The sequence below is a fragment of the Pantherophis guttatus genome, chromosome 6, assembly GCF_059756535.1.
Source record: "Pantherophis guttatus breed Tessera chromosome 6, ASM5975653v1, whole genome shotgun sequence".
NCBI classification, from domain to species: Eukaryota; Metazoa; Chordata; class Lepidosauria; order Squamata; family Colubridae; genus Pantherophis; species Pantherophis guttatus.
The window spans coordinates 86,974,726-87,001,725 of record NC_142068.1 but is presented as its reverse complement, the minus strand read 5'-3'; the positions used below and the strand labels follow the sequence as shown (position 1 = coordinate 87,001,725).

Sequence of the window (27,000 nt, the reverse complement as noted above, 5' to 3'; positions counted from 1 at the left end):
CGGAGTCCCTGGAAGAAACCCGAGTTGTTGTTGTTGTTGTTGTTTTTTAAAACACTCAGGCTAGGCAAGGCGAGGGCCTCCTTGAGCTTGATCTTGTGGCTCAGTGGTTAAGACACTGAGCCTGTCGATCAGAAAGGTCGGCGGTTCGAATCCCTAGTACAGGTCTCCTGCGTGGGCAGGGGGTTGGATTGATGACCTCCAAGGTCCCTTCCAACTCTGTTACTGTTACGTCAAATCTGTTCTGAGTCCTCCCTCCCCACGACCTTCGGGTGGGAGAGGACTCCGCCCTTCCATTTCTCCTTTAAACCTCCCCCCCACCCCACCCGGGACCGCAAGCGAGCCGCTGAGTTGCAACCGGGCGCCCCCGCCGCCCTCCCTTCCCAGCATCCTGGCTTGGAGCCTCGTTCCCTCCCTGCCAGGAGGAGGAGGAGGCGAGAGGAGCCTCCGTCCTTAGCCATTCGTCGCCCTGTGCGCACCAGCGCAGCATCCGAGCCGGGGACCCGCTAAGCATCGGAGCGCCCCAGGCGGCAGCCGGGCGGAGCGCAGCGCAGCGCTCGAGCGGGGTCTCCCCGCACTGGGCGGCCAGCAGCCGCCTCGCCTCGCCTCTTTTCCCTGGCTGGCTGGCTGGCTTGCTAGGTCGCTCTCGTGTCCGAAGCCGGAGATCCACGCGCGGAGCCCGATCGCCCCGCGGCAGGTGGCTCCTTGCGCGCTTTTCCCTCCCGCCGCGCGTCCCGCAGTTCTTCCATCGCTCCGCCGGTTTTAGGAAAGAAGCCGAGCGGGAGACGGTTCTCACGACCGGAGCCGGGACACCCACGCGAGACCAGCCAGACCCGAGTTTAACGACCCGTTTTTGGTTTAACAAGTCCGTCACCCCTCCGGGTTCCTGCTCCGATTATGGGGCTCCCGGATTGAGGCACGAAGCAGGGGCGTGGGGTGGGGGGGTCTCCCCAACCCGCGCAGAAGAAGACAGAAGGAAAAGAAAACCCGCCACGCGGGTTTCTCCAGCCCAGCCTCCTCCCCTCCCCGTCGAAGATCGTGCGGATTTAACTGCCACCCGGGGAAGATGCCGTTCACCGGATGGGCCCTGAGTCTCGCCGTCTTGTGCGAAGGTAAGATGCGAGGACGGGGGGGGGGAGGACCAGGAAAAAGCCACGGGAGCAGGCTAAGATTTTGGAGCCGATCCCACGCGGGTTATTCCCACGCGGAGAAGTTCCGCGACTTTGGTGCCCGACTTTGAGCGCGGCAGCCAAAGCGCGCCGCGTAAAAAGAAAGAAACGAAGGACTTTGGAGTAAAACGAAATCCCTACGTGGATTTTTCTTCCCCCGATAATTTTGCGTGGGGTGGGTGGGTGGGTGGGTGGAGGGCATCCTTGAACATCCTTGATCCCGATAGTTCGCCCACCCCGAGCGAGCCCGTCTTGAGGCCCAACGCCCAAGGAACTTAAATTTAGGATAGATAGTTTTAAAAGGGTTTAATTTATCCTCGGTTTGGGCTCTCCAAGGACGCTAGACTCCTTGTTTGCAAAACATAGGCTCACTCTATAAATTCGTCATTTCCAGCAAAGTGCGTTCAAAAAAGGCAGGGGGGGGGGAGAGAGAATTAGAGTGAGTTCCTGGCTTTCGAAACAACTTTTATGTGCATATTCCTTTTTTTCCCCTTCCTCTTCCTTGCCATTATGGGATTAAATTGGCTTCAGGTTGATAGAAGCCGACAAGATGAAAAGTTATTGGCTGGCCAGGCAGATGATGCTACCGCAGCTGTTTTGTTTCTAAGGCAAACCAGGGAAAAAAAATCCATTATCTGCTTCTCTTCCATCTGGCATTGTTTGCCAAACCTCCTGATGTTTGTAGGAATAAATCAGAGTTGGGGTGTTGTAGAAAAAAATAATAATAACTTGCCGTCTCTTCCTTAAAAAGAACTCAACAACCCCAAAAATAAATAAATCCGATTTGGGATGATACTTGTATAAACTAGCTATCTTTCCCCCCCTTTCTCTCTTTCTCTTTTCCCTGTTAGGTTAAAATTATTCTTTTTTAAACTTTGTTCAGCTCGGATTGCCACCCGTTAAAGGTTTAACATTGAAGGCTGGATTTCATTCTTATGGAAGTACAGATGGACTCACAATACTAGCTTGTTTGTTGCCTTTGCACAAATTTTGTCCCAGTCTCCCAGACAAAGGGACCTCCCCACCTTTGCTGGCTCTCCAAAAGTCCATTTATTTCTAGAATATTAGGGAGGGCTCAAATAGATCGTGTTCCTTTTGTGCCTCAGATTGGCCAAAACATAAAATCAGAACCTTTCTGCAAGTGGATTATAATAATTATATTATGACATGTTATAATAATAGTTATAATGATGTCTCCCCTCTTTGCTTTCGTTCTGGTTATGATGTATAAATATCAAGCTTGCATTTCAATGTTAGACGCTAGGAGGCCTGAGTTAGTGAAGAATAGAAGGCAATTTATTTCTCATAATCTTCTACTTTATTAATCATAATATTCACACACACACACACCAACAAATTTGTACTTTGGATACACCTGTTCACAGTCAGGAATGTACTTCCCTCCCAAGTATTCTTAATATAATACATTCTGAATCTCCATCTTAATTTTAATATTCGGATTCAGGTTTACTATGCCATTTACTTCATTGTCTTTGAAAGCAGCCTGCTCTCAACCGAATAAGGAGAAATGCAGAACTTAAATGCAGAACTTGAATGCAGAAAGCGAAGTGAGATTTCAAAATGGTTTTGCTCTGTTTAATTGCATGATTAGTGAACTGTTTAGCAAGCAGAAATGGGCTTCCTACCTTTTCAATGATTGCAGTGCCAGACTTGACTTTTGGTGACTTTATGAATATCTGTCTCTTGAAATTTGGCAACAGTTGTCTTTCGGTTTGATTTAACCTTGATCTGTGGTCTGTTTAACCAGGACTGATTCTGGTTTATTTTATTCACTGGTAATTTCTTAGCACACGTGCAAAGGATTAGCTTGAGTACGAATTGCAAGACCTTTTTGTTTTGATGTAGGGGGAAAAAAGTATTAGGAACACTGCTTCATAAATTGTGCTCTGAAAGTACTTTTAAATCTGAGCCCTGCCACTTCTGATTAGGGCTGATATACACAGTACAAATGTTTTGGGAGTATTTTGTGTGTGTGTTTTTATGGTGGGGATTCTGTTGTCAAGTTCAGCAAATGGATCAGGGGCTCATTCAGGCTGGGAAGATACCATACCTGGCAATAATCTGTAATGGCTTTGAAGGTCTGGATGGAAAGGGGAAAAAGTGATGAATGTAGAAACAGCAGCTGTGCGGATTTTGGTGAGAACAGTGGGAGCTCCAGATTTGATAAAGAAAGGAAGGAAGGAAGGGAGGGAGGGGAAAGAAAGAGGAAGGAAGGAAGGAGGGAGGGAGGGAAGGGAAAGAAAGAGAGAGGAAGGAAGGAAGGAGGACAGGAGGGAGGGAGGGAGGAAGAGAGGGAAGGAGGGAGGGAAGGAAGGAAGGAGGGAGGGAAGGAAAAGAGAAAGAGGAAGAGGAAGGGAGGAAGAAAGGAGGGAGGGAGGGAAGGGAAAAAGAAAAAGAGGAAGGTAGGAAAAGAAGGAGGGAGGGGGGGAAGAGAAAGAAAGAGAGAGGAAGAAAAGGAAGGAAGGAGGGAGGGAGGGAAAGAGAGAGGAAGGAAGGAAGGAATGCATTTATTGTAGAGGGGGAAAAACTCTTGCACACAAATGGGGAGAAAAATTATCCCACATTGAAATGAGAGAAAGGTGTGCCTGTAACATTGCCTGCTATGGAATTTGTTCTGGGGAAATTAAAAATGCAACTGGCTCGTATTTATGACGGTTGCAGTGTGTCCCCAAAGTCACATGATCCCCCTTTTGTGACCTTCTGACAACAAAGCCCATGGGGGAGCCAGATTCACTAACTTAACAAGTGCAAAGGTTCGCTTTTTGTGAAGAAAGAAAGGTCATAAAATGGGGCAAACACTTAGCAAATTTTCACTTAGCAATGTAAATGTTGGGCTCCATTGTGGTCATACCTCAAGGACCACCTGTAGTGTAGGTCAACCACAAATTTCCATTAAGACTTTTATCTGATGATGGCTTGAAGACCCCCTGGTTTCTTCTCAGAGTCTCCTGAGTTTGACACTCTGAGAAGTCGCCATGATTGACTCGCCACCGGACAAATGGCTGCAGGAAAATTTAACAATTCTATTTAATTATTTAAAACAAATTTAAAATATTTTTTAAATTTTGCCATACAGATTTCATTCTGTCCCTCCTTTGGCATCCTGTCTTTAATCATTCTGTTCCACTATTTCTTTGTTATTAGTGTAACTCTTGTCCTGCAGTGACTGCTCCTGTGGCAAGTTGGCCATGGCAAGTTGACTATAGCAAGTTGTCCAATGTGAGTTGGCCATGGTGAGTTGACTATGGCGAATTGGCCATGGGTTGCTGGCTATGGCGAGTTGGCCATGGGGAGATGGGCATGGGAATTAGCTGTGGGGAGTTGGCCAAGGGGAACTATCCTACAGCGAGTTGGCCATGGCAAGTTGACTGTGGCAAGTTGGCCATAGTTAGTTGGCCATGGTGAGTGGACTATGGTGAGTTGACCATGGTGAGTTGGCTGTGGAAAGTTGGCTGTGGTGAGTTGGCCACGGGATAGGATAGGATAGGATAGGATAGGATAGGATAGGTTAGGATATAGAATAGAATAGAATAGAATAGAATAGAATAGAATAGAATAGAATAGAATAGAATAGAATAGAATAGAATTTTTATTGGCCAAGTGTGATTGGATACATAAGGAATTTGTCTTGGTGTATATGCTCTCAGTGTACATAAAAGAAAAGATATGTTCATCAAGAATCGTAAGGTACAACACTTAATGATAGTCATAGGGTACAAATAAGCAATCAGGAAACAATCGATATCAATATAAATCATAAGGATACAAGCAACAAAGTTGCCTATGGCAAGTTGCTTATGGCGAGTTGGCCATAGTGAATTGGCTCATGGCTGTGGTGAGTTGGCCATGGCAACTTGACGGTGGCGAATTGTCATAGACCTGTTTTGATGAAATTGGGGTCCTGAGCTTTGTCTTACTTAGAATGGGACTGAAAATATTTTATTTATTTTGATGATGAACTGGATGAAATCTGGAGCTTCTGAACAACTAAACCTGTGAGGTTCAGATGTTATGGAAGAAAAAAAAAATGTTTGCAGGATTCTTTATCAAGATGTTACTTCTTAGCCCATTGTGGTTTCTGTTTTGAAACTACTGTAATGGTTATGAAAATGGCAGAGCTCATAAAGGGAACTCTATCTAGGGAATCTGCAAAGTTTCAGAAGGATGGATTAATAGTTTTTACTGTAAAGGTTTGAATTGTTCGGAGGGAGGGAAAAGTCAATTTATGATTGAAAAATTACAAAAGCGTTTTTAATCATAAAAGAGTTGTATAAAGTAGAGATACTTAAAAGGGTCATCAGATTTGCAAACAGCTCAGAAAGAAGGGTCAGGAAAATCAGGTTTTGTATGTTTTTGTCGTCATTCAGAAGTCATAGAAAGTGTAATAGGATAAATACAGTGGTGAAATGTAAAATTTGTTACTACCAATTCTGTGGGCGTGGCTTGGTGGTGAGGGTAATGTGACTGGGTGGGTGTGGCCAACTTTTTTTTTTTTTTAACTTTTAAAAGCATTTTTTTACAACCTCTTCGGCTGAAGAGGTTGTTAAAAAATGCTTTTAAAAGGCTCTGATGATCAGGCAACTCAGCTGGGATTATCAAGGCCTTTTAAAAACATTTTTTTCTACAACCTCTTCTGCTGAAGAGATTGTAGAAAAAATGCTTTTAAAAGCCTCTGATGATCCCAGCTGAGCCACGTGATCATCAGAGGCTTTTTTTTTTTACTTTTAAAAGCATTTTTTTGGCTGAAAAGGTTGTAGAAAAAATGCTTTTAAAAATAAAAAAAAGCTTCTGATGATTGCGTGGCTCAGCTGGGCATGGGGGGGTGGGCAAGGATTTTTGCTACCGGTTCACCGAACCACCCACCGCCATCGCTACCGGATCGGGTGATCCAGTCCGAACCGGGAGCATTTCACCCCTGGATAAATGTGTATGTCAAACATTAAACTATCCATATTCATTTTTTTTCCCAACCAAATCTCCAATGATGTTACTTCTTGGATGAGGGGTCCTTAAACTACAGCCCACGGGATGGATACGGCCCACCAATGCAATGTGTCTGGCCTGTGCAGTCGTGGGATCCATCCATCCAGCCCCGCCCCTCGCCCCGCCTCTCTCCTCCCAGTGGCTTCCTTCTGCATGAGTCGGCGAGTCAGCAGGGCGCTGTCCAAACCAGTACCTGGGGCTCAAAGACCCTCTTCCTCCAACCTTGGGACAGGCACCACCTCCTACGCTGCCCGTCCCCGGATGGGGAAATGCTGCTCTCTCCCCCACTTCCTGCAGGGCCTGCTGCGAAGCCCCCCTCTTGTGCATCCGCCACTGCAGTCAGATGCATGAAGGGAACATACTCCATGTGTAGGCCAAGGGCAAGACCCGTGAGGGGGCTGAGAAGAAGATGACCAGCGGTAACCTGCTCTCCAACCTCAAGTCAAAACAGACAGTGGGATGGAGTAAGCGCATCCAGCGGTACACATCAGAGTCCTGCCCCCGCCTCCGCTAGCTGCTTGGATGGCCAGTCCAGTGCTGGCAACAGGCTCCGGAGCTGCAGTGTGTGCCAACTGAGTGGACAGAAGGTTGTGTCTATAGCCGGAAACCATTTTCCCACACACACAAAGGGCAGCGAGTGCATGGTAGCTGATGGGTTTCCAACTGTAGCTGCCCTGCCCCTGCCTTGCCTCATCTCATCTCATCCTACAGGACGAGCTGGCTGCCAACTGCCCCACCCACCCAAACCAACAAGCACCACCCATGCGAGCGACGTCAAGTGGGCCACTCCCCTGGCCACACCCAGTTGGTTGCGACCATCCCGGCCATGCCCCTTTCCCTGCCATGCACCCCCAGTTCCCCAACAGCCTGAGGGACTGTGAATTGGCCCCCTGTTTAAAAAGTTTGGGGACCCCTGTCTTGGATTCTAAATGCATCTTCAAATCACTCCTAAATTTCTTACTCCTGAGAGAATTAGTGCCGGAATTTTTATGTTCTATTAACTCAATATTAACATTCAACACTCGGTCATCAATAGAAACAAAGAGATGAATAACATTTACACAACATTCAATAGATGCAATTAAAAAGCAAAAAGGAAACAAAAAGGACCACAATATCTCCTTGCTTGCAATCAACACCCAGATAAGCAGGGAATGCCACCAGACAAACAAAAATTAAACAATAATCAAGGAACAACTAACTCAGACAAACAACCTAAACAAGGAATTATCAAAGAGAAAATCAGACTTCCACCAGAGCAAGCCAATGCATAGAAACAGAAAGCAAATCCCACACTCTTCTAGCACTGAAGAGGTTATCTAGTCAGGTAATGAACATCTGCAAGAAAAGAACCAAGCTCAGGCAGCACCAAGAACACCATTGTTCAACATCGTCCTTCAAATTACCTTAACAGAATAACAGAGTTGGGAGGGTCCGTGGAGCAGGTGTGAAATCCAGCAGATTCTGACAGGTTCTGGAGAACCGGTTGCGGAAATTTTGAGTAGTTCGGAGAACTGGCAAATACCACCTCTGGCTGGCCCCAGAGTGGGGTGGGAATGGAGATTTTGCAATATCCTTCCCCTGCCACTCCTACCAAGCCACGCCCACAGAACCGGTAGTAAAAAAAAATTGGATTTCACCACTACCTTGGAGGTCTTCTAGTCCAACCTTCTGCCCAGGCAGGAAACCCTATATTATTTCAGACAAATGGTTATCCAGTCTCTTCTTCAAAACTTCCAATGCTGGAGCATTCACAACTTCTGGAGGCAAGTTGTTCCACTAGTTAATTGTTCTCACTGCCAGGAAATTCCTCCTTAGTTCTAGGTTGCTTCTCTCCTTGATTACCTTCCATCCATTGCTTCTTGTCTTGCCTTCTGGTGCTTTGGAGAATAGGTTGAGCCCCCTCCCTTCCTTATGGCACCCACTTAGATATTGGAACACTGCTATCATGTCAGCCCTGGTCCTTCAAGAGCCCTGATAAAATTGTGCTTAGAAACCAGAGCTGTCAGTCACAAACTTTTGCCTCTTATTTCTCTCTTGGATTTTTCTGGGGAACTTGAAAAAAATAATAATCAGCTTTTGCAGACTCCTTGGCTACGTCGTCCAAATTCCAGACCACCAGTGAAGCATGTGAAAACTTCAGGACTGATACAGTTCAAAGGATCCCTGAGTCTCACTTTGGCTAAACTGTATGGATAATTTTAGTGTGTATTTTGTAAGATTGAATTGCTGGTCTGGGATGAGCGCGCTTGTAAAATAGTTGTTTTTTTCTACACTTGCCACGGATGTAAAAATAAAAGCAAATTGTAGCTGTGTGCTTAGCACATTCTCCCTTATGATCTGGACCTTCTCCATCAGGGGTGTCTAACTCATTGAGAGCCGCATCGGGGTTATGACTGACCTTGGGGGGACCAGGGTGTGTGCAGCCACTTCGACATCACTGATGTAGGGGGCACAGATGGTGGCCCAAGTGCTTTGCCAGCAAAAACTGGCTCCCGAGCTCCGTTTTCGGCTGCAATGGCTTCCTGCAACCCTCTGCCAATGAAAACAGAGCTCGGGAGGGCCGCCCATGGTCCTCCCGAGCTTCGTTTTCACTGGCAGAGACACTGTGGGCTGGTCCTTTGCTGTTTCCAGGACAGCCCCATAGGCCCGATCTAAGCACCCCACAGGCCAGATTAGTGTGTATTGAATGTGTGACCCACAAAGAAACAAGGGGAGCTCCAATTCTGGGTCACGCATGCAAGACACATAAATGTCTTGATTTTTTTGTTGTTGAAAGCTTTCCTATTGGGCACCCATTTCAAAAAGCCATTAAGGGAGGAGTATATATATTTAATTGGTGATGGTGATGGTGAAACAAAAATTGCTAGAATTGGAAGGGTCACAGAACGGCTCACATCCACCTTTTGTTCTTCATAGGAATCCAATTCAAACAACTCCTGTAATGGAGTTGTTCAGCCTGTGCTTGAACAGAGGTAAAATGAGGATGGGAATGACTTTAGGATCACAGTAAACTTCTAACTATCTTGGGTATGGTTCACCAGAATTTGGGACACATCCATTCACAAATGGTGGCTCCTCTCTAAGCTGAGATCTTGCTCTGAGTGAAACTCACACATGAAGATGTGGAGGGGCTATTCTTCTGATGGAGCTTGCTTTCATAGCAAGTATGGTAGGTTTTGTGTTGGCATCCATTCTTCTGGGAGTATAGACTATGCTGGACAGGGCTGAAATCCAGCAGATTTTGACAGGTTCTGGAGAACCAGTAGCCGAAATTTTGAGTAGTTCGGAGAACTGGCAAATGCCACTTCTGGCTGGCCCCAGAGTGGGGTGGGAATGGAGATTTTGCAGTATCCTTCCCCTGCCACGCCCACCAAGCCACGCCCACCAAGCCACTCCCGCAGAACCAGTAGTAAAAAAAATTGGATTTCACCACTGATGTTGGGCTATTTTCGTTGATTGTGTTGAGGAGCAGATTCTACTTTTTCCCTTTACAAAGTCATCATGGAACAGTATACAACCACTAACAGAACAGAATAATAGAATAACAGAGTTGGAAGGGACCTTGGAGGTCTTCTAGTTCAGCTCCCTGCTCAAGCAGGAGATCCTATACCATTCCAGACAAGTGGCTGTCCAGACTCGTCTTGAAAGCCTCCAGTGATGAAGCACCCACAACTTCTGAAGACAAGCCGTTCCACTGATTACTTGTTCTAACTGTCAGGAAATTTCTCCTTTAGTTCTAAGTTGCTTCTCTCCTTGATTAGTTTCCATCCATTGCTTCTTGTCCTGCCTTCTGGTGCTTTGGAAAATAGTTTGACTCCCTCTTCTTTGTGGCAACCCCTGGGATTTTGGAAGACTGCTATCATGTCACACCTAGCCTTTCTTTTCATTACCCATTTCATTGGGTATTCATTAAATACCCAATTCCAGCAACTGTTCTTCATTATGTTTTAGCCTCCAACTAAAGCATATTAATTAATAGACAATGCACTGTAGTAAATTCTTATGTGTTTTGCTTAATTTAGTAAAGTATTTCTCCCATTCTATGTCATTTTGGATACGTATAAAAGCCTCTAAGAAGCCTTTAACAAGCAGCTGATAAGCAGAAAGAAATGCTTGTACAAGATGAACAAGGTCTTCTTTTTAAGTTTCCATGTCCTACCAAAAGTGATGGGTAGGTTGTAGGAGACCTCTGAGCTTAGTAAACCCGCCATTCTGACCCCAAGCTTCAGACATTTTCCTTAATTTGTCTCCAAAATAATTGTGGAAGTGTTTGTTTTCATATAGGTTGGGGGGGGGGTTCCTTTCACGCTGAGGGATTTTGTTAACATTTAGTGTCTACACAACTTAAATAGTTGAAATATCTTGCTGGCCTCTCATGGATTCCATGACAATCGTAAATCCTTAGGGTATTTCTTTGTTTCTAATTTTTCTAATTTCTAATGTTAAGGATCTTCTCAAAAGTTTATTTTATCGGAAGAACTATCGTGTTACCAGTGGTGAAATCTAAAATTTGTTACTACCGGTTCTGTGGGCGTGGCTTAGTGTGTGTGTGGGGGGGGGTAATGTGACTGGGTGGGCGTGGCCAATTTTTTTTTTACTTTTAAAACCATTTTTTACATGTAAAACCATGTAAAAAAAATGCTTTCAAAAGGCTCTGAGGATCCAAGCTGAGTTGCCTGATCGGCAGGCAACTCAGCTGCAATCATCAGAGCTTGGATCGTCAGAACTTGGCTCGTCAGAGGCATTTAAAAGAAAAAAAGCCTCTGATGATCCCCTGGCTCAGCTGGGCATGGGGAGCAGGGGCAGGGATTTTTGCTACCGGTTCTCCGAACTGCCCACCGCCATCGCTACCTACTCGCCCGAGCTGGTCCGAACCGGGAGCATTTCACCCCTGTGTGTTACTATCACTAACCTGAGTGGCTTTATTCATCCTTGGTCCATACTCAAGAAGACATGTTTCTATGCTTGTGTTCTAGTGGAGTTTTGATGTTTCATTCACCTTGGTGAAGTTTTCTTTTGAGACTACAATCTCAATTGTAGTTGGGTTCAGGTGGTCGAATCAGCTGCCTGTATATAAATCTTGACATAGGGAGAAACACGAGATGGAGTCTTTCATTTCACCTGTCTGTTTTGTGACGCAGTAGACAGTGCTTATGTGATGGAGGTGATGCCCCCTGCAATTTGATTGTGACCATTGAGAAATAGACTGAACAGCGTTCATGCTGGAGAGGTGATGGTATGAGGCCCTTTGGTTTCTTTCACAGACAGACAGACAGACAGACAGACAGGCTTGGTGATCATCTCAGAGAAGAATGCGGTCCCCTCATTTTCCCTTATTTCTGAAGTGAGCTTGGTTCATTTATTTGGTTCAATTTGCCTAGAATTTTGACCTCTCCTTTTTAATGTTTTTCTTACTCCTTTTGTAAAAGGAGTGTGTTTTTCTTGTTTGTCTCTTTATGAGTAAAAAATGCAAGAAGAAAGTTTCTCTGCCTTGGAAAGAAGAGCTGATAGCTGCAGAGAAGGTGTCCCCCCCCCCTTTCTCTGTTCTTCTGTCTTTCCCTTTCATACTCTCTTTCTCTGTCTTCTCTCTCTCCCCCCTCCCTTTCCCTCTCTCTCCCTTTCTTTTCTCTTTTCTCTTTTCTCTTTTTCTCTTTCTCCTTTCCTCTTCATATATATATATATATATATATATCTCCCTTTCTCTCTTTCTCTGTCTTTCATTTCTTCTTTCTTTCTTTCTCCTTTCTTCTTCATATCTCTCTTTCCCTTTCTCTCTCTTTTCTCTTTTCTCTTTTTCTCTTTCTTCTTTCCTCTTCATCACTCTCCTCTCCCTCTCCCTCTCCCTTCCCTTCCCTTCCCTTCTCCTCTCCTCTCCTCTCCGACATGCAGTGGCTTCTTCTGAGAATGATCACCTGATCATTCCACGTTGCACGATCATCTGTCCGCTAATCCACCCTTCTTCAGACAAGAGCGGAGAAAAGTTCTCCTGCTAAAGTGAGAAAAAAAAAATCTAGCTCCTGCATTGGCCTGAGCCCCTCAAAGGTAACACTTCTTCCTCCCTTGCAGATTTGTTAAAGGAACCCCCTCTTCTTTTTCTGTTCCTTTTTCACATCTTTTCTTTTTTTTTCACAAGTGGTGTGAAGGAACGGCTCAAAGACCGAACTGTCTAGACAGAAGCGGAATTTGGTTGGAATCATTCGGGAGGGACTTTTCCATTCAATGGAAAATAATGAATAGTGACACATCCAGAGAGCAATTGTGCTAACCATTCCTTCAACCTTGATTAAGAAAAATATTTTTGCTGCGGTTACTCATGATAGCAGTCTCCAAGATTAACTATCCTATCCTGACTATAGCTTATAAATCTGACCTGGGAGTTGTAACCTGGGAGTGAAATACATCTTGTAGGGATGAGCCCTTGTACAAAGTACATATTTATTGTAGCTAGACTTAACTTTGGATTTTACAGATATAAGTGAATGTATCTAATGGGTGGCCTCTGTCGATCTAAAATTGCTTTTGTAACGCATACTTTTCAATTTCCCTATAAGCATAACCACTGCAGGAAATTCAGGTTTTAAACAGAAGGAAATTGAATGGGACAAATGCAATGCACCATTTATAATAGATCTAAACACGCTCTCCATTATACTGTCTTTATTCTTTCTTACTTTTTCAATTTTTCCCCCCCCCCCATAGTTCTAGGTATACTTGCTTCGTCCTATCGGACTATTTTGCTCATTTTGATTCATTTCCAAAAACTCGGTACAGCATGGGGTGTTTTTATTTCCAGATCCCCGTTTCAAACAATATGTACAACTTTTTCTCTCTTCGTGGTCAAAGTACCTCTGGCTCCTTCGCTTCCTTGTTCAAATTGGGATGCCAACTGCCAAAGAGACATTTGTTGCTCAATTAAGCAGCTGAGCCAAAATGTGTTCAGATTGCATTACCGCATGGCCGGAGTATCTGGCGTAGGCTGTCCACGGCCCCTTGCCGTTGGCTCTTCTAGCTGGCAATGAAGGTTGCCAAAATCCCAACCTTTGGAGAGTCTGCTTCTCCGGCCACTACAGATTGTAATGCGTGAAAATGTTGTACAGTAGTGGCCAAAATTGTGAAAACCTTTTGGGAAAAGTGTATTTTGGAGGTTTGATGGCTAATAACACCACTTCTTTGTTTTTGTTTTTTGGAGTTTCAAGATAAATCATATTCTACTACTGGAATGGCCTGGGAAGAGCCCAGACCTTACTTAACCCAATGGAAAATCTATGGAGCCGACTAAAGAAACTTGTTAGTCAGAAGTGACCCAGCAATAAAACCCAGTTAATAGGAGCCATCATTCAATCTTGGTTTCACATTAGAACAGCTGCAGAACTAAAAGACTTGGTTCACTCCATGGGAAGAGGTTGTAAGGCTGTAATTCATGCTAAAGGTTACCCAACTAAGGATTAACTGACATGGTGATAATTTTTGTATATCGTTTTTTCTATGGTGATAATTTTTGTATATGTCGTTTTTTCTACGTGTTTCATTTTTGTTCTTTATACTGTACCTGCTATTCTAATAGCAAATCCTTCATAAAAGTTATTGCATTTCATTCTCGATTAAATTATCTTTCCATTGATATATAATTTTATGGTACTACTAAAAAAAAAATGGTGTTATTGGCTAGTTTTAGAAAATACACTTTTCCCAAAAGGTTTCACACAATTTTGTAAGTGAGCATATAGGGGCAGAACGGTCCTAGAGAGGGAAGGAAGAGAAAGAAAAAAAAAAGAAGAGAAGAAAGGGCAGAAAGAGGAAGGATGAAGAAAGAAGGGAAAGGAAAATCCTTTTGGCAGGAAAATCAGCATTTCCTTAAATCCTGCAAACATGTGTCACACCCAGGTTGGAATATCTGTGTGGATGAGGCTTATTTCTTTATTTCAGCTTGTTTTTTAAAAAAATCTCTCTCTCACCCAGCCCGCAGGGGAGATGTAAATTAAAGTGAAACTAGGATTGTTGCAGCTTTTCAACCGCTTGAGAATAATATCCAAAGAGGAGGTGGCTCCTGGGTTTTAGGAATGAGATCAGTAGTGGGATTCACTTACCTTTGCTACCGGTTCACAAATGTGAGCGTGTGCATGTGTAGAGCTTCCGTGATGACGTCTGGGCAGGTGGGTGGAGCCTCCCGCTGCTGCCGTTACCGGTTTACGCGAACTGGGTATAACCGGTAGAAACCCACCATTGGATGAGATTGTTGTCTCTCCTGTTCTGCTTTTCCAGTTTTTTTTAATCACTGCAAGGGGTTGAAACTGAAAAGGGGAATGGATGACCACGATGATGTTGCAAACAGCAGAAGAAAAAATATAAATGCATGGGACCTGATTAATATAATGTGATTTCTGAACTAATGCAATTTTGAAATGCGAGTGAAAAAGGCAGAGAAAGAAGGAGATAAGGCCTGGAACATTATGTTATGCAGCAAGTGGAGTCATCAACCCTGATTGTTCTTTGGAAGGACAGATGCTGAAGCTGAAGCTCAAATACTTTGGTCCCCAAATGAGAAGAGAGGACTCCTTAGAGAAGACTCTGATGTTGGGAAAGATGGAAGGTGAAAGGAGAAGAGGACGACAGAGGAGGAGATGGTTAGTCATCGATGCAATGAAAAATGAATTTGGGAAAACTCTGAGAGACTGTTGAGGACAAGGGGGAATGGCAAGTTATGGTCCTGTTGCTGTGGCCTGCCAGCTGCCAGCGGAGCTGGCGGCAGACTCGGATGATGAGGAGGTTGGGGAGGAACTTGGGCCAGCGCTGGAGTCTGGGGAAGACTCTGATGGATGCTCTGCGTCGAACACAGAGATAGAGCCAGGGCCGTCCGACATTTCCCAGCCACCGGAGAGGCAGCTGCCTTTGGAGGCTAAGATAAGTGGGGAGGAAGAACAGCTGGGGCCTGTTCCAGATGCACATATACGCAGAGCTGTTAGGAGATGAGAACAATTGAGGACAAGGAGTCGGCTCGGGAAGCAAGGCAGACGTGGACGTTGAATGGGTCCTCCCTGGCTGGGGAATAAATAGAAGGAAAGGGGAGCGGTTGTCGTAGGAGACAACAGTTTATATTTCTGGAGATTTTGGCTCATTGCATTTCGTGCCACAAAGACTGCTTGTCAGAACTTAACTTTGCAGCCTTTCGGCTGGGAGCTCACGGCCTTGCAATTATCGCAAGGAACTGATAAGGTGTGTTACTGCAGTTAAGACTTTGAAGGACTATTGCCTGGACTTTTCAGTGGGTGAATGCCATTAATTCACAAGAGGTAAATAAAGAGAGGTTTTTCGTGACAAGGAGTCTGTTTCTTGTTTTTGCTAAGGCTGGGTCAGAACCACGAAATTGAACATGATTCAGCAACCGAACAACAACAAATGGAATAACTCCTTATTGTTCAGTTCCACACAGAGTTGCCTCAAACAACAAGATGGGTGGCATATCAATTTAATAATAAACAAACAAATGCATACATCCTTCTTTATTTCCCCTTTGTCAGCTACAACCAACGCCCCTAGTTTAAGTGGGGACGGACAGCACAAATTAACTCTCCTGGAAGCTGAAAATTCATGGTAGGTTTCTCCTTCTAGACTCTTTGAATAATAATACTTTTCATTTATTTCAATTTAATCATCGCTTAACTCCCGACTAATTTGGGGCAGACTACAAATAATAATAATAATGTACCTGGCATCATGCCAGAAAAAGATCCATATAATTCACTACATCTTAATCAGTGTTAGTTGTTGGAGATATGACAGGTAAATACGACCTCTGACTGTCCCCGCCCCCATCTATTCTCTGCCTCCCGAGTCCCAGCTGATCAGGAGGAAATGGGGATTTTGCAGTAACCTTCCCCTGGAGTGGGGAGGGAATGGAGATTTTACAGTATCCTTCCCCTGCCACGCCCACCAAGCCATGCCACGCCCACCAAGCCACATCTACAGAACTAATAGTAAAAAAAATTGAAACCCCCACTGGTGTGGGCCCCCCGCAGTCCATTTTCAGCCTCTCCATTCAGGCTGAAAATCGAGCAGAGAGCACCCCCCTGCACCCCTTTTTGGCTGGCAGGGTGCTGCAGGAGGTATCCATCCCTCCTCCCTCTGTTCCCCACTCCCTGTTCCGCTGGCCTGCAGAGGAGAACTACAATGCTGATCCGGCCCTCGAAGAAATCCAGTTTGACACCCCTGCCATAGAAGAATAGGTGTATGGTGAATAGACCCCATTTTATCCAGAGCTTTGTAAATCCTGTTGATTTCAGCTCCAAAATGTGGCAAGGATGGGACAAGGCCAAACCATATGAATTAAGATTCAAGTTCTTTTTTTTTTTTTTAATTTGATTTATATGCCGGCCTTCTCCGGAGACTCAGGGCGGCTTACAATGCGCTAAGCAATAGCCTTCATCCTTTTGTATATTTATACAAAGTCAGTTTATTGCCCCCACAACTGGGTCCTCTTGTAATATAAAGGATGATAAGCAACATTTATTAAGCAATCTCTGAAAATATAACATTCTGTTGTTGTCATTGCTGCTGCTACTGTTATATTAACCCATTTTAAGATGATAGAAGTTGGTTTCATGTTATCGAACGAGACCTTTCTGTTGTTTTCTGGACCATTCAAAAGCAGTGCAATTACACCAGGATTCCTTGTATCCCAGTAAGAAAAATATCAATTTTGGATCTTGTTCCTTGTCTGTGGGTTCAGGGAAGTTCTTCCCTGAAGAACTTTGGCTGCCAAAGAGAAACCCCATAACAGGCTGCATGACTTTGAATTCCCACAAAACATTGTTGGAACGATGGTTTTCGCTTTGTATTAAAGCGAAAACTTTAAATCCCTTTCAAAGAGATTTTTTCAGGAGAGCGGAAGAAGCTTCTTGGATGAGAAGCGAAACGTCTTCAAAGAAAAACCAGAAAGTCCAGTTGCCTCTTGAAAAAAAAAAACCACATTTGGGACAGGAGAAGATTTTGTTGGCTAAGCTGGTAGAGTAGCTATTTCTGGAAATAAGAATGAAATGTGATGCTAGGTTATTCATGATATCAGAGATGAAGCTCAGAGCCCGGGAGTGACTTTTGCTGGAGGTTGGGCCGTAAGGTGATCAATAGGGCTGGGAGACTGATTTATTTTAAACCCATCTGTATCCATCGACACTGCAATTTAAGCTAGATATATGTTGTGGTTAGGACCAGCAATGAGTTTCCTATACTTTTTTTTTCTTTAAGTCGCCTTGTAGATGGTAGAAAGTCTACCAAAGAAATCTCTCCAGTGTTTCATTGACTCAATTTCACCAGAGTTTAATATTTGTATGGATCCTTTTGATGGGGAAGCTGGCATGTTGCAGATCCTCTCCATGAAGTTTCCTTCACAACATTACAAAATGGATTTTTCTCCTCCTCCTCCTCCTCCTCCTTCCCCTTCTCCTTCTCATCCACCACTTCCTCCCCTCCTCCTCCCCTCCTGCTGTTGTTGCTGCTCCTCCTTCCCCTTCCCCTTCCCCTTCCCCTTCTCATCCACCACTCCTCCTCCTCCTCCTCCCCTCCCCTCCTGTTGTTGCTGCTGCTGCTGCTGCTCCTTCTTCTTCCCCTTCCCCTTCCCATCCACCACTTCCTCCTCCTCCTCCTCCCCCTCCCCTCCTATTGTTGCTGCTGCTGCTGCTCCTTCTTCCCCTTCCCCTTCCCATCCACCACTTCCTCCCCCTCCTCCTCCCCTTCTTCCCCTCCTCGTTCTCCTTCCCCTTCTCATCCACCACTTCCTCCCCCTCCTCCTCCCCTCCTGCTGTTGTTGCTGCTCCTCCTTTCCCTTCCCCTTCTCATCCACCACTTCCTCCCCCTCCTCCTCCCCTCCCCTCCTGTTGTTGCTGCTCCTGCTCCTCCTCCTTCTTCCCCTTCCCCTTCTCATCCACCACTTCCTCCCCCTCCTCCTCCTCCCCCCACCTCCTCCGGCTGGTCCTCCTCCTTTCCCTTTCCCTTCCACTTCTCATCCACCACTTCCTCCCCCTCCCCCTCCTTTTCAAGCTTTTCTGGTGATGTCCCATTCAAATCCGAAGAAGGTTCAATCCCATATATTTGTTGTTTATTTATTTTCTACCATTGGCACTTGGTTGTAAGAAAGGATAACACCTTCTGCATCTAACAGAGTGGCATACACACTTTGATAAACAGATACGGCTTAATGACAAGGTTACCCCCGCCCCACCCCCCAAACACTTCAGGGTAGATACTCGTCAGACCGAACTCCACAAACTTCTGCCCTTTAGCCACCCACATTGAACTTTCCTCCCGAGCAGAAGGATAATTCATGGCATTAAAATTGATTGAAAGGCAATGTACCCAGGGGCCCTGTGATTGGACGGGAAAAGAATAGTGTTGAGTGGGAGACAGGTATCCACTTGTTGTTCCGTGGGATTATGGAAGATTTATGCCACTTTGTGGAGCCTTTCAGGAAGCTTTTTCCAGGTGGATTAAGCGTGCCATATAATTGCAAAGGACTCTGCTTGAGTACGAGCAATATATACCATGTTTCCCTGAAAATAAGATCGTGTCTAATATTTTTTTGCCACCAAAAAATGGCACCAGGTCTTATTTTCGGGGGTGGATGTCATCCACTGACTCGCCTCACCCACCCTAGTTTAATTTCTACCCATGCACCCTGGAGTGGGAAGGGCCTTAATTAGGGCTTATTTTGGGGTAGGGCGCAGATGTAAAAATCAAGCTAGGACTTGCTTTCTGAGTAGGTCATATTTTCGGGGAAACACGTGTGTATGTATGTATGTGTGTGTATATCTATATCTATATATCTATATATCTATATCTATATCTATCTATCTATCTATCTATCTATCTATCTATCTATCTATCCATCCATCTATCCTGTTTCCCCCAAAATAAGACATCCCGTGATAATAAACCCAATCGGGCTTTTGAGCGCATGGCAATAAGGCCAAGTGCTTATTTCAGGGTTCAAAAAAATATAAGACAAGGCCTTATTTTCAGGGAAACACAGTGTGTGTGTGTGTGTGTGTGTGTGTGTGTGTGTGTGTATCTAAATCTCTATTTATCTCTATCTACTTATCTATCTATCTATCTATCTATTTCTATCTATCTATCTATATCTATCTGTCTATCTATCTACCTCTATTTCTATCTATCTATATCTATTTATCTATATTTATCTGTCTGTCTATCTATCTATCTATCTATCTATCTATCTATCTATCTATCTATCTATCTATCTATATCTATTTATGTACCTATATCTATTTATTTATCTATCTATATCTATATATCTATATATCTCTATCTATCTGTCTATCTATCTATCTCTATCTATCTATCTATCTATCTATCTATCTATCTATCTATCTATCTCTATCTCTATCTCTATCTCTATCTCTATCTATCTATCTATCTATCTATCTATCTATCTATCTATCTATCTATCTATCTATCTATCTATCTATGGCAACTGACTCCTATTTATGAAGGTTGCAGTGTCCTGGGATCACGTGATCCCCTTTTGAGACCTTCTGGCAATGGGGAAGCCAGATTCACTTAACAACCGGGTCACTGATTTCACAACGACAGTGATTCACTCCGGCAAGAAAAGTTGTGACACGAAGCAAAAACTCACTTAACCAATTTCTCACTTAGCAAGAGCAATTGTGAGCTCAGTTGTGGTCATAAGTCGAGGACTACCTGCATATGAAATTATTCATTAATGGTATGATTAGCCCCGTGGTCTCTTTAACATATCGGACGATTTTCATATATCCTGTTTGAGAGTCACGTGAAGGAACCAGGACTCATTCAAAGTAATTGCAGGTTCCCTTCATTAATGGAAATCCATATTCTGCCCTTTGGGACTTCACAGCGCTCTGCCTACAGATTTCTCGCATCACTTTGCAGCCATCAGACCTGGAAAAGACTTCTTATTCTTATTCTTATTCTTATTATAATTATTTTGGAAAGGTTTGCATTCTGGAGTTCTTTATTTGTATCTGTTGTATGCTGCACGCAGGGCTTCTATCTGTATTGTTTGCACAGGCTGACAGTCGCTCAGCCTGTCTCTTAGAAATGGAATAAACCTCGTGTTGTTCCTAAAGTGGATCCAGAAAAAAGAAAGAGATGTCGTTTTCCGTGTTTTTCTTGGGCTTTCCGGATTGATTATGTGCCATCCAGTGAGTGACCATTCTTAGTGACCATACAGATAGATTTTCTCCAGGATGAGTGACCTGCACTTTCAGGTCTTAGATCATTCCTGTAACTGAGTCCATCTGCCTTGATGCAAGTTATTTTTCTTTTTTCCCTTCCTCTTTCTTTCTTTCTTTCTTTCTTTCTTTCTTTCTTTCTTTCTTTCTTTCTTTCTTTCTTCCTTCCTTCCTTCCTTCCTTCCTTCCTTCCTTCCTTCCTTTCTTCCTTTTCCTTCCTCCCTCTCACTCTTTCCTCCTTCCTTCCTCCCTCTTCTCTCTGCTTTCATCCATCCATCCATTCCTTTCCTTCCTTCCTTCCTTCCTTCCCTTCCTTCCTTTTCCTTCCTCCTTCTCACTCTTTCCTCCTTCCTTCCTTCCTCTTCTCTCCTTTCTTCCCTCCCTCCCATCCCCTTCCTTCCTTCCTTCCTTTCCTTCCTCCTCCCTCCCTCCCTCTCACTCCTTCCTTCCTTCCTTCCTTCCTTCCTTCCTTCCGTCCGTCCGTCCATCCATCCATCCATCCATCCATTTCTTTTCAAGAAATCCAGGACTTCATATAATGTGCCTCAAATGTGACAATTTGTGAGAGAAGGCTTATGGAAGAACGGGGTGATACGTTATCCTGATCAATATATTAATGGTGTGACATGCTTGAAAATAAATTGTGATTTCCCATTTTGATCTTGCCAAACAGTGGCTGTTTTCAGTTGTTGGGCTTTTCATTGGACCAAGAAGAATTTCCAAAATCTCTTCAATTCAGTTGCAAATGAAAGCATCTGAAAAAGTAAGAATAGGGAGTCTCTTTGTAAAAAGAAGGATGTCTTGCCACAGGCCGAAATTAAATTTAGAAAAGTTTACTGAGTTAATAAGGATACACATGCTCTTATTCAGCAGAATTATCTTGAGGAATTTGGATAACTCAATCAGCATTTTCTCTGATTTGGCCGAGGAAAATTGGGACATTAGTCTTAATGGCTACTTAATGGCATGTGCACTTAGAAAAGTAATTAAACATTATATTTAGTAGATAGTTTAAAAATTCATTGTGCAATGCATCCCTTTCAGAAACCCATTATAGATGATCTTACAAAGGAGATAGTAGGAAGACTAATAGTTTGGTTTTCAGTCTAGCAAAATAAATTTATTGGTTTGACTGGGAAGCTTATTGTAGACTTTGGCAATAATTAACTTAGACAGGATCCTTCTCCATCAATGTGTATCAGAACTACCAAATCTTCAGTGGATAAATTCTCCTTCTCCTTCTCCTTCTCCTTCTCCTTCTCCTTCTCCTTCTCCTTCTTCTCCTTCTTCTTCTTCCTTTTCCTCCTCCTCCTCCTCCTCCTCCTCCTCCTCCTCCTCCTCCTCTTCTTCTTCTCCTCCTCCTCCTCCTCCTCCTCCTCTTCCTCCTCCTCCTCCTCCTCCTCCTCCTCCTCCTCCTCCTCCTGCTTCTCCTCCTCCTCCGTATCCCCCTTCACCTTCCCCTCCTCCTCCTCCTCCTCCTCCTCCTCCTCCTCCTCCTCCTCCTGCTTCTCCTCCTCCTCCGTCTCCCCCTTCACCTTCCCCTCCTCCTCCTCCTCCTCTCTCCTGTCTCCTCCATTTTTATCACTTTGGGTCTTGAGGGAGATACAAAGTTCTGGTTCTTGCTCTTCTGGTGGCCTCGATCATTGAACTGCTGTAGAGAGTCTTTGATGTTGTTTCCATCTTCTGGGACGGCTTCGTGTTTCTTTTTTTTAAAATATATATTATGCCTTGTATTAACTTCACTTCAAAGAAACTGGGCAGCTCCAAATTTCCAGGAGATGAGGAGAGCCAAGGTTGCAGGCCCTGGTGTTACGGAATGTTCTCTCCATAGAGATCAGAATACAGAATAACAGAGCTGAAAGGGGCCTTGTAGGCCATCCAGTCCAAACCCCTGCTCAAGCAGGAGACCCTATACCAGTGATGGCTAACCGTTTTGCTATTGTGTGCCAAAAGCAGGGGGAGCGCGGGGGGGTCACATGCGTGTGTGCCCACACCCATAATTCAATGCACCCTACCCTCCTGCGCTTGCACGTGTAAACTCCCCATGATCCCCCACTTTTGGTACATGATGGCACAATGGGCCCAGTAGGCCTGTTTTTTGCCCTCCCCAAGCTCCAGAGGCTTTCTTGAAGCCTGGGGAGGGCGAAAACAGCCTTCCCCACACCCCCGGAGGCCCTCCGGAGGCTGGAAATGGTCCATTTCCTGACTTCTGGTGGGCCCAGAAGGCCCAAAAATTAGCTGGCTGGCGCATGCATACGCGCTGGATCTGAGCTAGGGCAACACTCGCGTGCCCACTGATATGATTCTGCGTGCCACCTGTGGCACACGTGCCACAGGTTCACCATCATGGCCCTATACCATTTCTAACAAGGGGCTGTCCACTATCAAGAGGGACCCTTTTTGACAGGCTATAGAAGGTTGTAACTTAAAACTCAAGATTTTTGCAGAGGGCTTCATCTGCTGTGTTATCTTTGATTTGTTTTTGTCATTACAGTGTAGGACATAATTTGTGTTTTAATCTGTCTATGGATTTTTGTTTAAAAATCTGATACGTTACCAAGAGCTACTGCTTCAGTAAAGAAATGATAAATTTTCCAATTCAGTTAGGGAAAGCCTTTTCTCCTTATTCCATGTTGGGGGAGGAGCTAGTCACAAAGTTGTCAGAAGGCTGATTTGTCCTGTGATAAAGCAAAATTCTGGTTCTCTATTTAATCCCCGAGAAATGGTGCGAGACCTTCTAATAAATTAAATTTGGTTGTTTCAGTAGCGAACCCACTTTGTCTTCCTTTTGCCCAAGGGCAACCTTGAGGTGAGAAGAAAAATCCCTAGGCAGTAATTGCCCCTTTCAGAAGATCTGGGGCTTTTCCATCAAGTTTCAGCCTGATGGATTCAGAATCCAAGAGCATGTGCAGAAGGTAAAAAACACACTACTTCCTGCTTAAAACCAGGAAGTAATGACACCCGGGTGGGTGGGCGGAGCTTTGCTCCGCCATCGCTACCAGATCGCTGAACCACCGGCCAAGATCACTACCAGATTGCTCGATCCGGTCCGATCCGGGAGCATTTCACCCCTGGTGTCCAGTCTCTTCTTGAAAACCTCCAGTGATGGAGCACCCACAACTTCTGGAGGCAAGCCGTCCCACTAATTCATTTTTCCCACCCATCAGGAAATTTCTCCTTAGTTCCAGGTTGCTTCTCTCCTTGATTAATTTCCATCCATGGCTTCTCGTCCTGCCTTCAAACAGACGGAGATGTCCTACCTGTGTGGGTAGATGGAAACCATATTTTGCTTTAGCCTCAATTTAAAAGTCGAGTTTGAAAGTATTAACAGCTTTGAGACATTGTCAATAGGTATATAGTTAAAGCATTCTGCTCTGCTGGTTGTATAATAGCTTACATTGTATTTTAAGGAATGATTGGTATTTGCTTATTTATATGGTCTATTTCCCCCCCCTCCATTATTTATTATTTAAATTATTTATTTATTTATAATTTATTATTTAAATAAGCAATATTTCAGAAACCATCCAGTTTATGGAACAAATAGACTTATCTCTGTCATGCTCAGGCAGGCGAGTCTTAAGTTTCGCAACTTCAAATGAATGAAAGTTCACATGAGAGCTTTATTTTTTTAAAAAATGAAAATTAAATTTAGTTCCTTTTTAGAGCTTTTTAAGAATGTCTTCTTAATTGACGCATTCAGTTAACGACTCAGATTAATCGGCTGATCGTTTATTTCACTTCCGTTTTGATCCACAGTGGTAATGTGCTTGCGGATGCGTGACACCAGCAGTCTGAACACTGCGCATGTTGCAGACCGTGTGTGTTTGTGTGTGTGTGTGTGTGTGTATGTGTGTGTGACTAAGAAAGGATTGTCTCTTTGTGGGTCTCCATCTTTTACAGTAATCCTGCTGGCCGGGCCTCCTTAGAACTGTAATTCCGCAGAATCTGCAAAATCAAGATTTCCTTCCGATGGTTGTTGAATAATGTGTGTTGTTAGTTGTGAAGTCGTGTCCGGCCCATCGCATTGAATAATGTATGCTTCCTTAATTGCCCCCCTGATGTAAAAGCCCAGGGCGAACAGTTCCTAAAGTCGGTCCTGTTTGCAGAAGAATAAAAAGGTGGAAAAGAATCATGAAGATAAACTTTTAAGATGGTAGGAGCTGGTTAGAATGAACAACGATGAAGCTATGCTTCACATTTGGATGCAGAAATCAACAGTACAAAGCTAAACAGGGATATTAAGCCATTGAGTGGGGTTTATTTTATTCCCAACAGTTGGGTGCATCTATGATCAATCCGAATAGAGCTGGAAGGGACCTTGGAGGTCTTCTAGTCCAGCCCTCTGCTCAAGCAGGAGACCCCATACCATTTGAAACAAATGCCTGTCTAATCTCTTCTTAAAAACCTCCAGTGATGAAGCACCCACAACTTCTGAAGACAAGCTGGTTCCACCGGTTAATTGTCCTCACTGTTAGGAAGTTTCTTCTCTCTCTGTCTGTCTATCTCTCTGTCTCTGTCTCTGTCTCTGTCTCTCTCTCTGTCTCTCTCTCTCTCTCTTTATTAAATTTATATTACTGCCTATTCGCCCATGGCGACTCAAGACAGTTTACAGAATATAAGACCGTGTTTAAAACAATAAAAACTAAGAAAAAGAATCAAATAAATTAATATAGTACAATATAACAAAAGCGCCACCCACCTCCCATCCAATTTATTTATTTATTTATTGGTTTGATTTATATGCCTCCCTTCTCCGGAGACTCAGGGCGGCTTACAATGCGTTAAGCAATAGCCTTCATACTTTTGTATATACCTGCTTAGTAGGGCTTTCGGGGCCCCCTAAGCGGTGTTCTTTTTTATACAAAGTCAGCTTATTGCCCCCACAATCTGGGTCCTCATTTTACCTACCTCGAAAGGATGGAAGGCTGAGTCAATCTTGGAATAGACATGGTAACAGGTCAGCTAATGGGGACTGTTTGGTGACCCAGACGGCTCGGAGCCTGGGCGTGGCTTAGGTTCACTGATCTGTATATATATGAGTGCTTCTGTGATTATTGATTCTGTACTTCTGGATTCCGAGTTCTGGTTCTAGCTTCTGCTGTATGGTATTGTATATAAAGAAGTTTCTTATATAAATAAATCCTGCTAAATTATTTACTTGTTTGCTATACTAAGAGCTCGAGCCCACTGTAACAACATTGCCAAAAAGGCATTAAGAGTTGTTAACCTAATTTTGCATAGCTTCTTCTCTGGTAATGTTGTACTACTAACTAGAGCATACAAAACATTTGCTAGACCAATTCTTGAATACAGCTCATCTGTCTGGAACCCACACTGCATATCGGACATAAATACAATTGAGAGAGTCCAGAGATATTTTACGAGAAGAGTCCTCCATTCCTCTAACTGCAATAAAATACCTTATGCCACCAGATTCCAAATTTTGGGCTTAGACAGTTTAGAACTACGCCGACTTCAGTCTGACCTAAGCATAGTACATAAAATTATCTGCCACAATGTCCTTCCTTCCTGTCAATTTCAGCTTCAACCACAACAATACACAAGCAAATAATAGATACAAACTCAAGGTAAACTGCTCCAAACTCGATTGCAGAAAATATGACTTCAGTAACAGAGTGGTCAATGCCTGGAATGTACTACCTGACTCTGTAGTTTCTTCCCCAAACCCCCAAAACTTTAACCTTAGACTGTCTACCGTGAACCTCACCCCATTCCTAAGAGGTCTGTAAGAGGCATGCATAAGTGCACCAGCGTGCCTACTGTCCCTGTCCTAATATTCCTTTTTGCTTACTCTTTTCATGTATTCAAATTATGTTTATACTTTTTACCTGTTATATATGCTTGACAAATAAACTTATGATTATGACTTATGATTATGGTTGGATTGCTGCAAGCTCTAAAAACCTTGGGAGTCTTCTAGTCCAACCCCCTGCTCAGGCAGGAAACCCTGTACCAGGGGTCGGCAACCTTAAACACTCAAAAAGCCACAAAGGTCCTAACCAGAAGCCCCCTGTTCAATTCTGGAGCCGACCGGAAGTCTGGTTCCCCCATCATAATCTCCTCCTAGCATGGCGTCCTTTTTCCTCTGCTGACTGGAAGTCGGTTCCCCCACCATAGAGTCTCCTCCTAGTGCGGCATCCTTTTTCCTCTACCTCTCCTAACCGAAAGCCCTATCAATTGTGGAGCCAACCAGCAACAGGGAGCCACAGCAGAGGGATGAAAGAGTCACATGTGGCTCCAGAGCTGCGGGTTGCTGACCTCTGCCCTATACCATTTCATACAAACGGTTGTCCAATGTCTTCTTAAAAACCTCCAGTGTTGGAACACCAACAACTTCTGGTGGCAAGCCGTTCCATTGGTTAATTGTTCTCACTGATAGGAAGTTACTCCTGATTCCTAGGTTGATGAGTTGATTCTCTCCTTGATGAGTTTCCATCCATTTGCTTCTTCTCCTGCCTTCAGGTGCTTTGGAGAATTAGTATATAATGAATGTTGTCGGTATGAAGTAGATATTTCCTTAACATTTATTATTTTATGCTTTTGATTTCTTTTGTCTTACTGTTTCTGCACTTTGCAGA

The 27,000-nt window shown here is 44.0% G+C and overlaps 1 protein-coding gene across 1 annotated transcript in view; it reads left to right on the top strand.

Moving 5' to 3' along the window:
- Positions 1-238: 238 nt before the first annotated feature.
- Positions 239-27,000, top strand: part of RET (ret proto-oncogene) — a 121,396-nt gene continuing 94,634 nt past the window's right edge. The window contains exon 1 of the mRNA XM_034423448.3: positions 239-1,109. Within this exon, the coding sequence (XP_034279339.2) occupies positions 1,064-1,109 (46 nt within the window). The 5' untranslated portion in view covers positions 239-1,063. The remainder of the gene's footprint in view (positions 1,110-27,000) is intronic.